General features: G+C 38.2%; 1 protein-coding gene across 1 annotated transcript in view; it reads left to right on the forward strand.

Moving 5' to 3' along the window:
- The window catches only part of LOC310891514 (adhesion G-protein coupled receptor V1-like), a gene marked incomplete at its 5' end in the record, with an annotated part of 72717 nt that overhangs the window by 34540 nt on the left and 25355 nt on the right, over nucleotides 1–12822 (forward strand). The window contains 7 exons of the mRNA XM_083853789.1: nucleotides 1216–1392; nucleotides 4370–4550; nucleotides 5171–5373; nucleotides 6028–6157; nucleotides 7778–7858; nucleotides 9182–9321; nucleotides 11709–12318. Of these exons, the coding sequence (XP_083709915.1) occupies nucleotides 1216–1392; nucleotides 4370–4550; nucleotides 5171–5373; nucleotides 6028–6157; nucleotides 7778–7858; nucleotides 9182–9321; nucleotides 11709–12318 (1522 nt within the window). The remainder of the gene's footprint in view (nucleotides 1–1215; nucleotides 1393–4369; nucleotides 4551–5170; nucleotides 5374–6027; nucleotides 6158–7777; nucleotides 7859–9181; nucleotides 9322–11708; nucleotides 12319–12822) is intronic.

Below are 12822 nucleotides of genomic sequence, written 5' to 3' on the forward strand. Positions count from 1 at the left end.
TGAGGAGGCTTGAAATAAACATAAATCATTCTTTACTTCTTTAATCAATTATAAGGGGGAATAACATGATAGCTATCTCTACTGGTATTGGATTATTTTGTGGAAAAAAAAATTTAATATAGTTTTCATTTGGGAACTCTTATGAGCTTTAATTACATTCTTTTTTAATCAAAGTGCTTATGATGTTTTTAAAATAACTGTCTTGCCTGAGTGATACTAGTTTTCAGTTTGGTTCAGTTTGCTTATTGTGTGCCTACCATATGCTATGATAATAGATTCCTTCAGGTTCAAGTACCTCTGATACGCTGTGATGCCACAGATCATCAGCCAACCATGAAGAAAAAAAATAATTATATGGCACGGTAATTGTTTTGCACCTATCATATGTCCATTTCACCAGGGAAGTATTAGAGCTCTTAGTGGTGATGCAGGAACACAGCATTTTTTTACCAGTAGTTTAACTGTGCATATCTGTCTACTAGGCAGCTGAAGTCACACACAGTATCTATGCTTTCTTACAAAGCAGCCCTGAAATTTATCTAATGCATAAGATAGCTTTAACCTTTCCAATAACTTTCAGATAAAATTATTTTCTATGTTAATTTTATGAACGTTATTTTCTAAAATAGAAGGTCAGTACCAATTAAAGCTTCATTCCAGAGACGTGAAGTTGTCGCTGCAGAAGTCATGTTATCTGTGAAGATACAGAATTGTAAGGAGGACAGTAGAAGAGAAAAATCTGTTTTTCTGAATGATGATGGTATAGTTTATTTCTATCCATAGTGTGTCTGGTTAGAGAAAGTGCTGATCCAAATCTTTCTTTAAATTATTGCTAAGGAAAATTACAATATTGACGTTATTATAAAGCAATAGTTTCATTTGCTTTCGACAGGTACATTTCAAGCATATTGATTCTGTCTCTGACGCATAGTTTTAGGAAAGGGGTTGTGTCCAGGACGAACTGCAGTGTATTGTTATTTGTTACCTTAATAGTCCTCAGGGAGGCATCAGACTTTTGCAGATTCCACTAGGATTGTTCTGATTGGCATCAAGGTCAGTTTCAGCTTCCTAACACTCCAAAAGAGCTGAAAGTAACATGACAGCAATTTTTTACTTGAACATTTGTCTGGCATTAAATATTTTCGTGTTATTTAATGAAATTGCCTTGATTTACTTTGACAGTAATAAACGTTCCAAATTTTTGCTTTCTTCCAGACTGCTGATGAAGGTTCCACTATATCCTGTGTTGTGGAGCGTACAAGGGGAGCCCTAGACTATGTGTATATAAAGTACATTATCTCACAGGTTGATTCCACTGGCATTAATTACTCTGTTACCGATTTTTCTAATAGCAGTGGCACTATCACATTCGTTCCTTGGCAGAGATCAGAGGTAAACCCTACCTTCCTATTAACAATTCATCCTGTCCTTTACAAACCTCCTGGAAAATACCTTCTGAGGGTGCTTGGCTGGTTTGCATACTAGAGAGTGTTTACTTCACATGGCTTTTCTTCTTATTATTTTTTATTTTGTTATTTTATGTTGTTATTTTTTTGTTATATATATATTTTCTTTCTTTCTTTTTTTCCATCCCTGACAACAAGAAAGTGTTATTTGTAGCTCTGTGTATATGTCAGTTCAAAAGTCACCATGTGTGCATGTACATATTAGATATATGTACATATACATAAAAAATATTAACTGTATTTATGTGTATGTGTACATATACTTTAAAAAGTGTAGATAGTCCATGTACTTTCGAAATTGGAAAATGATCAGGTTTGATCTGAGTGTTGTAACTCAAATTTATGTCCACAACAATTAAATAGGCAATAGTAAGATTCATTGCTGTTCTTGCACTCAAGGCTATCCAGGTTCTGTCTCCTTTTAAATTCAAAATCAGAAACAGGAGATTAAAGGTGTTCTTGTAACAATAGCTGTTTTTGAGTCTCCCTGAAATGATTACTGTCTGCTTTAATCTATTCCTCTGCATAAAGTGTGCGAGCAACTGGAACATAAGGAAATTATTCAATATTCTGGCCTTAGAGACACCTGAAATTGGTAATCAGAATTGCATCTCTGAGTTGGGGGAGAGAAAGAGAAATGATACATAAGGGAAGCTTTAGCTGCTTCTGAGAAAGCTTTCTAAAAGTCTTACGAAATTCCTTATCTGAATTAGTTTAAAAAAAAAAGAAAAAGAAAAAAGAAATACCAGGATACCAGGATACACTGAAGAGTAGGAATTCAAAGCTACAGAGGCCCACAATTAAAAAATTATGTGGGCAGACTGGAGGTCCAAAAGAGGGCCAGAAAGATGATCAAAGAGCTGGAGAACCTGTCCTCTAAGGAAAGACTCAAGGGGTTAGATCTTTTCACCCTTTAGAAGGGGACTTTGATCCCATTATTACAGTACCTAAAGGGCAGCTCCAGAGTTGACAGAGGCTCTCTCTTCTCAAGAAACCACAGGAGAAGACAGAGGGCAAAGAGTACAAAGATAGAGTGGGAGAGGTTTTGTCTTGAAATTTTTTACAACTACTGGAACGACTTCCTTAGGGACAGGGTCGGGTTGTCCCGACCTCAGCATCTGGGCCAGGGCAATCCCAAGCACAAACACAGGCTGGGCAGAGAAAGCACTGAGAGCACCCCTTGGGGGGGGAAGGACCTGGGCGTGGTGGTTGATGAGAAGCTCGACATGAGCCGGCAATGTGTGCTTGCAGCCCAGAAAGCCACCCGTACCCTGGGCTGCACCAACAGCAGCGTGGGCAGCAGGGCGAGGGAGGGGGCGAAGGAGGAAATTCTTCCCTCAGAGGGCGGTGAGGCCCAGGCCCAGGCTGCCCAGAGGAGCTGCGGCTGCCCCATCCCTGGCAGAGCCCAAGGCCAGGCTGGATGGGGCTGAGGGCAGCCTGGGCTGGGGGGAGGTGTCCCTGCCCATGGCAGGGGGTGGCGCTGGGTGGGCTTTAAGGTCCCTTCCAGCCCAAACCAATGTATGGTTCTATGGTAGAATTCCCATCACCAGGGGTGCTTAAGATGCAGTTGAACATGGTGCTGGATTATTTCATCTATTTTTTTTTTTTCCATGAAACATTGAACTTCATCTTTTGATGTCCCATCCAACGTGGGCTGTCCTATGATTAAAATTCTGTGGTAATAAACAGCGTGTGCTAGAAATAGAAATAAAAATAATCTGTTTCAATGAATTCAATCCTGATGTACAGCACAGAATTGTTAAATTTATTTGAAGAAGTGGTGCGGGACCACAGTACTGTAGAAACAACATACACTTTCTATTATTGTTTGTATAATAAGGATGAATTGTGAGTAGAAAATACCATCCTCAGTTTCACTTATATCAGGCTGCAGAAGTCAATGTGGACTCAAATTCGCTGAAGTCATTTGCAGGGATCCCAGTGACTTCACTAGAACTGTGAATCTGGATAATGTGATGACTGGCAAAAGCGTGTGGTATCTGAAAATAGTTCATTCATGTTATAATAGTTTGTTCATTCAGCTTTATTTCTCTGTGAAATGATATTACTGCATTTCATACAATCATATATAGCAGAAATTTCCAAAGCTTTTCTAGCATGGCAACATAGACGAGGCCCACATTACTCTATCTAGTGGCAGAAAATGGCTGATGTAGGCTCTTGCTACACAGCTTACTGGTCCAATTTACTGCATACATACAGAGGAGCTAATGTGCATGGCTCTAAGAAACGGGCTGGTAGCAAGCTGCTCTTCAGGTGGGATATCCTAAGGGACTTTCAACTGACATTTGTAATCTACTCATTACCATGCCTCTAAATATGATCAGCTACTTAAATGTTTTCTATATGTTTGTCCGACCATATCGAAACATAAAGAAAGATGGAATTTTCTGAAGTGAATGTGTTAGCGTGTTTAGAGCAAGGTTATGTTAGTAAATCGTATGATCTGCAGGTCAAAGTGTCAGGTGGTATAATAAGCTCAATTTATTTGCTCTCTAAATTGGATTAATCACTGTAATGTCTCTTCATAAGCATAATTTCAAAAAGATTTTAAAATTTATCAGATATTTCATGTTCAGTACATGGAAATTAAACTCTGCTTTTGTGAAGATATACAAAACCAACCAAACAAGTATTTATTATCACTTATTTATGTAGTTTGAAACAATTCAGAAAATATGCCTTCCATTTCCAGTAGCTTGGAAGCATTGTTTTTGGAAAGCATATTCTAGACATAAAATGTTATCTTAGAAATTAGTTGAATTTATGTGGAGAGCAAAAATAGTGTCCTTTGCTTTCAGAACTATACAGCAGATACAGCTGACTGACTAATCAAAGAATGTTGCATGGTTTGATTTCTCCATGATTTGGTCCTTCTCTAGGTGTTAAATTTGCATGTTATTGATGATGACATTCCGGAGTTAAATGAATATTTCCGTGTGACATTAGTCTCTGCAGTGTCTGGAGATGGGAAACTAGGTTCAACTCCTACCAGTGGAGCAAGTATAGATCCAGAAAAGGAAACTACTGATATCAGCATCAAAGCCAGTGACCACCCATACGGTAACAATGATGGGAATTATACAGCTTTGTTTCAGATTATTGTGTAGTTCTTTCCAGTCAGATGAAAACTTTGCTTGGTTGTAATAGTTGAGGAAGCAATCTCATATATTCCACTTTATCTAACTTGAATTAATTCATTGTTTATATACATGAATGAATACTGAATTAGTTTTCTTTTATAATTTTACAAAAAGGCCTCAAATCTTCCCTGCCCAAACAAGCAATGATTCTCTTGTGAGGGCAAATAAAGGCTCTGCATGTAGTTGATCCTGTCCAGGTTTTTCATCAAATGAGAATTCCTGACAATGAGAGTCATTTCTCCATATGTCTTGTACCAGTAAATACGCAAAACCGTGGCCTGTGAGGCTCTTTTGGGAAGAGAAGGTTTTATTATTGTGCTGTGCCTTTTATCAAGACTGACAAGAATATCAGTGAGAGAGGGTAAGGCACACAGCACATCTCTGGAAATAGTGTGATTGAGGCTTAAGGGTATACTGGTATATGTGGTTTTTAATTTCAGAACCATCACAAGATATGTTATCAATCACTTTATTTAAATTGTTTATCATCTTTAAAATTTGTTATGAAAAGCCATGTAAGTAGTAATTCTTGTCTTCCAGGTCTGCTCCAGTTCTCTGTGGGGCCACCTCCTCAGCCAGGTGATAAAATGATTCTTCCAGCCTCTTCTGTGCCCCATATTACTATTAAAGAAGAAGCTGGACACGTCAGATTACTGGTAGTTCGTGCACAAGGCCTTCTTGGAACAGTTCTGGTGGAATACAGAACAGTGCCAGTCACAGCTTTCAGTCCCAAAGATTATCAGGTATGGCAACTGCCAAGGTGGTATAATTGTTTTGGAATTAATTAGAGTTATTTATCGTGGAGATAGCTTTCAGTTTGACTGCTCTAGCCCAGCTATGATTCTTTCACAGAAAGACTACTTTACAAGGTGATGTGGCAAATGGATATGTAATATTCACTTAAAAATATACATCATGTGACTTCTCCATTCTTTTCTCTGCAGTAAGTTGCATTGTCTAGGAAAAGCCTCTGGTTTTGAACTTTTTTTTTTTTTTCTTAACAGAGTTTCCAGTGTAGCAATTTGTGAGTTTTGCTGTTGTTACAGACCATATTATTCAAGTGCATGTACAGGTTAACATTATGCTTGTACATACTGGGATTTGTATATGCCTAGCAAAATAACCTGCATGTATCTGCACTTGCTTGTCCAACTGATCATTTGTGCAGAAAAATAAGAAAAATGTACATGAATGCAGATGCTCACCAGTATGTCAACTTAGATGTCTTCTTCTTTTTTTTTTTCTTTTGTAAAACAGATTTTTCAGATTTTTTTTTAAAGCTTAAGTGAGGAAAAGTAGATGTTTTGAAAAAGACAAAATGAAGGTTCTGTTTCTTTTTTTTATATGGATGAAAACATTAGACTTGAACAAAAATATGAAGAGCTCTTATATTGCAGGCTGTTGTGGGTACACTGGAATTTCAGCCAGGAGAAAGATACAAGTACATTACTGTTAACATCACTGATAATACTATTCCTGAATTAGAAAAAACGTTTAAAGTGGAGCTGTTGAACCCAGAGGGAGGAGGTAAGGCACATATATCAGTCCCTTAGTTGTATTTTCATGACCTCTACTCGTTCATAAAAATCTTGTCTTTCTTGGCATTATTTTCTATGTTATTTCTGAAAACAAACAAAAAGCACCTCTACATCCCCACCCCCATACAGCTGTCTTTTTTCGTAGGGAAGAACTGTTCCTCAGTTCTTTTCTTAATCCTTGGTGGAAACAACCAGATCCCATAGCAAGTATATTATTACCATGTATTAGGGAAAGTGTATCACTGCCATCTGTTAGGTCATCTAAAGGCAATTGCTGCTTTTCACTTTGTATAACTTCATGGTTGGTAATGAGAACTAAAATAATGCAAAAATATATTAGCAATATGTTGCATTTCAAAAATATGGAATATTTATAAAATATTTAAGGCTAAACAGTCAAAGTGTTGTGTTTTTGTTTGTTTGTTTTGGGTTTTTTTTTGTTTTGTTTTGTTTTTTCTTCCACATGAGTGAAATCAGAAGAACTGCAATACATAGGTCAAATGGATTATAGCAGTAATAGGCTGTGGATGTTGAGGGCCATAGGGAGTTTGCTGAGCTGTAGCTGCAGAGGTAGCTCGTAGATAACTGTCTGTAAGAACAAGACAAACACTTGAAAGAATTATTGGTTTGAAGGGCTAGTCTGAAGGGACGGCAAAGCATAGTGGTGCTGCCACATAAACCCCTGAATACCTTACAGATTTTTTTTTCCATTTGAGAAAAATTTTAACGGAGATTGTAAAGCTTGTTGGAGGGAAAAGTAATTAGAAACACTGACAGCCATAAATTGATTTTTTTTTTTTAAACTGATGTTATTTTTTTAAACAATTCAGAAATTGCAAGTGTGGTCCCTTCTGGGAGGATGTATCAGATTTCCTTGAATTAATCCAGCTCTCTGCTATGATTGTATGTGTCTATGGTGCAACATGGTCTCAGTGATTCTTTTGGTAAAGTCTTGAGACTTTTCACGTATTTTGTCTTTTTGGTTGAATAGTTGTTTTGTTAAAAGGAGTCAAACTTTTCTCTTTCAAATTGTTGTGACAGAAAATTTACAACTAACTTTAGTAATCCAGTAACTATATAGCCTTTTTAAAATGAGCCTTCTTTTTGGCCTTTCCAACACAAACACAAAGCTTATGAAGTCCCCATTAGTTAAGTTTTCTGCAGATTTTCCCAACATTTTCACTTTGTGAGAAAATATTAGAATAAGGAGCTTGAGGGACTTTATCGTCTCCCCTACCTTTTTTTTTTTTTTTTTTTTTTCAATTCAGATTCCTCCATGACAAGCCTCAGTTAGGAGTGAGAAAGGGGAAATACAAAATGGGGACACAAAGAGGGAAAGAGAGGAAAGATAAACTATGTGTATGTGTTTTCTTTCATTCTGACTTCCCATTGCTATTTCCAATGTCATAAATTAAGTAAGAGGTGGCATATGTAAATATTTCAGTCTTTATTAGAACTCCTGTACACTTTCAGAAGCAAAGTTGATACCTTCCTAGAGTGCTTCCCTCTTTTTTTCCTGTTGTCCAGAATAGTTTAAATTTCTCTTTGCTTGCGCTCTGATTTATAAATGTATATATGTGTATATATCTGTATGTCTGTCATCTTAAAGTTGCTGAGCTCTTTAGAAATGATGGCAGTGGTAGTGGTGATGGGAACATGGATTTCTTCCTTCCAACTGTCCATCAGCATGGTAAGCATTTTGGATTAATCTTTATTTCTTTATGCTAACTGTAATATCCCTCATGAACTACACTACTGACACAGTTTATCATAGTGTTATTTTGCTTGTGGTTTGAGATATATCATAGAGTCCTGTCAAAACATTCTTTCCCATTTTAAAAAAGGCTTAATTTCAACAACAGTCAATACTAACCGTAATACAGAAAATAACAGCTTCTCTATCTTCAAAGCTGTATTTTTATAGAACACAATGTAGTTATTCCAGAAGTAGTTAGAAAAATTAGCTTTGTTTGTAAATTTTGTAAAATTTTCTGGAGAGCAAAGAGGAGAGAAACTTTTTAAATTTAAGGTAATTTAAAAATTACCTGACTGTGTGTTTTGATACTTTCTTTTGCCACTTGCTTTATGCTTTGATCTCTGCATCTCAAAAATACTCTTAATAAAAAGTGGTGTTAGCTCTTTTTTTTCTAAAAGAATGCTTTGATTATTTTTCATTTTTGAAGTCTATTTTTGTCACAACATACAGAAAACAAAGATAATTTAATCTTGAGAAAATTAAAAACATACAATATGCAGAAATAAGATGAAAACAAAAGCACCTACTATGAGGGAAACGCTAATGATGGCGGATTTTGAATTAAACCCTAGAGACCTGAAAATATTGTGTTAGCACCCATTATCGAAATCACATAATTTATTCCACAGTGACAGCCTGATTTTCTGTTTTATTTGAAAATACAAAGGAGTTCAGTTTGAACCTGAGAGTAAGTCTGTGGTTTAACCACTTTTTGGAACTTCCTGGGAAGTGTTGTTTCCTCTTCTGTGTTTCCAGATTTTTTTTAAAATGCCAGGCTCTTTCTCTTTCTAAGCAGCAAGTTATCTCACACAAGATGATCATTACAGTAGTAGAATTTCCTGGACTAGCTTTTTCTTTGTTCCAGCTTCAGTTAAAATAGTACCTGCTTTTGTCCTGTCTGCACTGCTTACACTGTGTTTTACCACGTAACTCTCCCCTACCCTAAATTCTAGTTCATTTTCCTTAATTAGACAAGTAATTTTATTTTTGATCCTCTCTTAAAATATTTGCATTTTATATGTTGCTTTGGAGTGTTGTTCCATAGAAGGGCTGCCAGGACTGCATTATTGAAAGTGAGTTCCTTATCCATGTGGATAATTATTCCACATTTAAAACAAAAAAAAAACACACCACAAAATGCAAAACAGCAGAAATACTCCAGTTATGCTTTTCTGTGTGCTTTTTGTAACAAACTTCCTTAGCTTTTAAGAAAAGATGGTATAAAAAAATAACTCATTTTGGCACTTGCACTTACAGCCAGCTTGGGAATTGCATCCCACATCGTTGTGACTATTGAGGCTTCTGATGATGCTCATGGCGTCTTTGAGTTCAGTACTGAGTCACTCTCGGTAAATGGAACTGAGCCTGAAGATGGAGATAGCAATATTATGTTGCAGGTTAGAAAGTTTTGGGTCTCATATTGCTATGCAATCCTCTTTTATGTCTATTTTACAGAGCATTCTGCAATATTTTTATAATAGGTCTACAGCATTTTAACTTAACTTTATCATGTACATTTGTCTTGACATTTTATACTTCACTTTCTAAAGTGTATCTTTCAGCTTAAAACTAAAATGTTTTATATAAGTTTAAATTTACTTCTACTTGTTTACATTTGAGGTATGAATATTTTAAAGTAAGTGCTGATGACACAACAAATACAGCAAAGCTAAGATGATAAAGATTACACTGTTTTTAAAATTAGTTTATTTTTAACTCATCATGTCAATGACTTTGCACTGTATATAATGGAGGGGCTGGATTGTGTGCAGCTTGCAGTTGGCAATGACATGCTTAAGATCCTCCGGGTAAGGATTAAGGGACATGGAAATAAGTTATAACAATAAGATGAAGTTGTTGTGGGAGTCTGCTATAGACCACCCAGCCAGGAGGACAACATTGCCAAATTATTCTATAATGAACTAAGGGATATCTCTAGGTCATCTGCCCTTGTCCCTGTGGGTGACTTCAACTTCCCAGATGTTAGCTGGGAATACCATACAGCCAATACAAACAGGTACTGGAAATTCCTGAGGCACGTTAACAATAACTTGTTGGTACAGTTACTCTGGAAGCTGACTAAGAAAGGTGCCCTCCAGATTTGTTGCTTGTAAACAGTGAGGGTCTTGTGGGTGAAGTGGTGATTGGAGGCTGTCCTGGCCATAGTGACCATGAGATGGCTGAGTTTAAAATCTTTGGTAATAGGAGGAAAACTGCCAGCAAAAGTTCAGCCCTAGCTATGGAGACAGCAGACTTCAGACTACTCAGTGAACTAGTTTGTGAGGTCCCCTTGGAACCTGCTTTTGAAGGTATTGGAGTCCATCAGTGCTGGTTAGTTAAGTAACACCTCTTAAGAGCACAGGAACAGGCAATTCCAAAGAGTCAGAAGTTGAGCAAGCTGGGCAGAAGGCCAGCTTGGCTGAGCAGGGATCTTATTCTAGAATTTAGGCGAAAAAGGAAAATCTGTGGGCATTGGAAGCAAGGTCAGTTGGACAAGGACTACAGAGGTGATGTTCACTCAGAGTTGAAGCTGGCCAGTACTGTGGGGACAACAAAAAGTGCTTTTTTTAAAGTATGCTAACAGCAAAAGGAGGAGCAGAGAAAACATTGATCCATTACTTGTTGAGGTTGGTAACCTCACAAATAAGTACGCCAATAAAGCAGAGGTTAATGCCTTCTTTGCCTCTGTCTTTAACACCAATGATGGGCTCGGGGACACCCAAAGCTCTGAATTTCAGGACTGTGATGATGATAAACTCCCAGCCAACTTTGAACTTGTGCAGGATTTGCTGCTCCAGCTGGATGCATATAAGTCTATGGGGTCCAGTGGGATTAATCCCAAAGTACAGAAAGAGCTGGCTGATGTCATTGCAAGACCTCTCTCAATAATTTTTCAATAGTCTTGGAGTCTGGAGAGGTCACAGTTGACTGGAATTAAGTTAAACGAGGAAGTGCTGGATTCTGCACCTGGCAAGGGGCAATGCTGGCTGTACGGACAGGCCTGGGGACAAGAGGCTGAAGAGCAGCCCCATGGAAAGGGATCTGGGGGTTTTGCTTGACAGCAAGAGAAATATGAACCAGCAGTGTGCCTTAGCAGCCAAAATGGTCAACTGTGTTCTGGAGCATAAGGTACAGCAATGCTGGATGGTCAAGGGAAGGGATTGTCCTGCTCTGCTCTGTGCTGGTGAAGCCTCACCTCTAGCACTGTGTGTGCTACAATATATGAAGGACATAAACTATTAGAGAGCATCCAAAGGAGGGCTACTATGGTGGTGAAGGGTCTAGAGGGCAAGAAGTATGAGGAGCGGCTGAGGTCCCTGGGTTTGTTCAGCCCAGAGCAGAGCAGGCCGAGGGGAGGTCTCATGGCGGCCTGCAGCTCCCTCACGAGGGGAGCGGAGGGGCAGGCGCTGAGCTCTGCTCTCTGGGGACAGCGACAGGACCCGAGGGAACGGCATGGGGCTGGGACAGGGGAGGGTCAGGCTGGGGGTTAGGGAAAGGTTCTGCACCCAGAGGTGGTCGGGCACTGGGACAGGCTCCCCAGGGACATGGTCACAGCACTGAGCTGCCAGAGTTCAAGAAGCATTTGGACTACTCTGTCAGACATGCGATTTGATTTTGGGTGGTCCTGTGTGGAGTCAGGTGTTGGACCTGATAATCCCTGTGGATCTTTTGTAACTCAGGATATTCTGTGATTCTGTGACTTTGCTGTATGCCATTTTACACTTTTATGTTCTTCTTTCTTATAGTACAAAGAAATACATAAATCTTTGTGTTTTCCACTTAGGTTGTGAGAACTCATGGGGCCCTGTCTGAGGTGACTCTGTATTGGGTCATAGTCTGTGATCTTACAGAAGACCTGGTCTCTGCATATGGGAATGTAACATTTGATGTTGGCCAAGTGAGAGCAAATATTACCATACAAGTTTCTCCTGACAACGTGCCTGAACTGGATCAGGTGTTTTCAGTTTTGATCATCAATGTGTCCAGTGGTCGTCTTGGAAATCACACTAATGCAACATTAACAGTTTTAGCTAATGATGATCCATATGGACTGTTCATCTTTTCTGAGAGAAACAGACCAATAAAAGTTGAGGAAGAAACAAAAAATATCTCCCTGACAATAGTAAGGCTTGGTGGTCTTCTTGGTACAGTAGTGGTTACATACAGAACTTTAGGTGATGATGAAAAGTCACCCTTTCTTCCACCTGATGTTGTTAGAGCAATACAAGGAGAAGATTATATACCCATTACTGGTTATGTGATCTTCGCAGCCAATGAAAGCGAAGCCACAATATCTTTGCCTATTTTGGATGATTATGATCCTGAGAGGTCAGAATCTGTTTTTGTGGAGCTAAACAATACTGTTTTGATCGACAAAGTACAGGATCGGCCAAGTAAGTGTCTTTCATATGTAAACCAAAAGCTTAAATATGTAGGCTAATATTTATATTTAATAGGATAAAATGCAGCAATTGAAATTACAGTAAAATTTTACCTCTGCCTAACTCTGTATAGTTAAGAATCCTGTAAGTTATATGTCAGAGTATCTCACATTAAGTATGAAGATTCTGTGTGTCAGCATATATTTCCTTTACCACAAAATTTTGTCAGGGGTGGACATTTCTTTCTCCCTTCTGCATCTGCTTTATCCCAGGTGTTTTAGGCCAACTGTATTACTGTATTGGTTTTGTGTGCTAATACCTGCTCACCTGTTGTTTCTGTAAAGCACAATGATAGGAAATAAGCTAGTTGCACTTACTGAAAGCGAAAAAAGCCTTTTAAACATTAAGTGGTGTAGAATTGCAGCTTCATGCTGGCTTTTTAGCGTAGAGGATGTTTGCCCGATCAGATAAATTCAGGTCATTACAGCCTTATTTATGCTTAAGAGCTTCTTGGCA

The sequence above is a fragment of the Anser anser genome, assembly GCF_964211835.1.
Source record: "Anser anser genome assembly, contig: HAP1_SCAFFOLD_327, whole genome shotgun sequence".
Taxonomy (NCBI): domain Eukaryota; kingdom Metazoa; phylum Chordata; class Aves; order Anseriformes; family Anatidae; genus Anser; species Anser anser.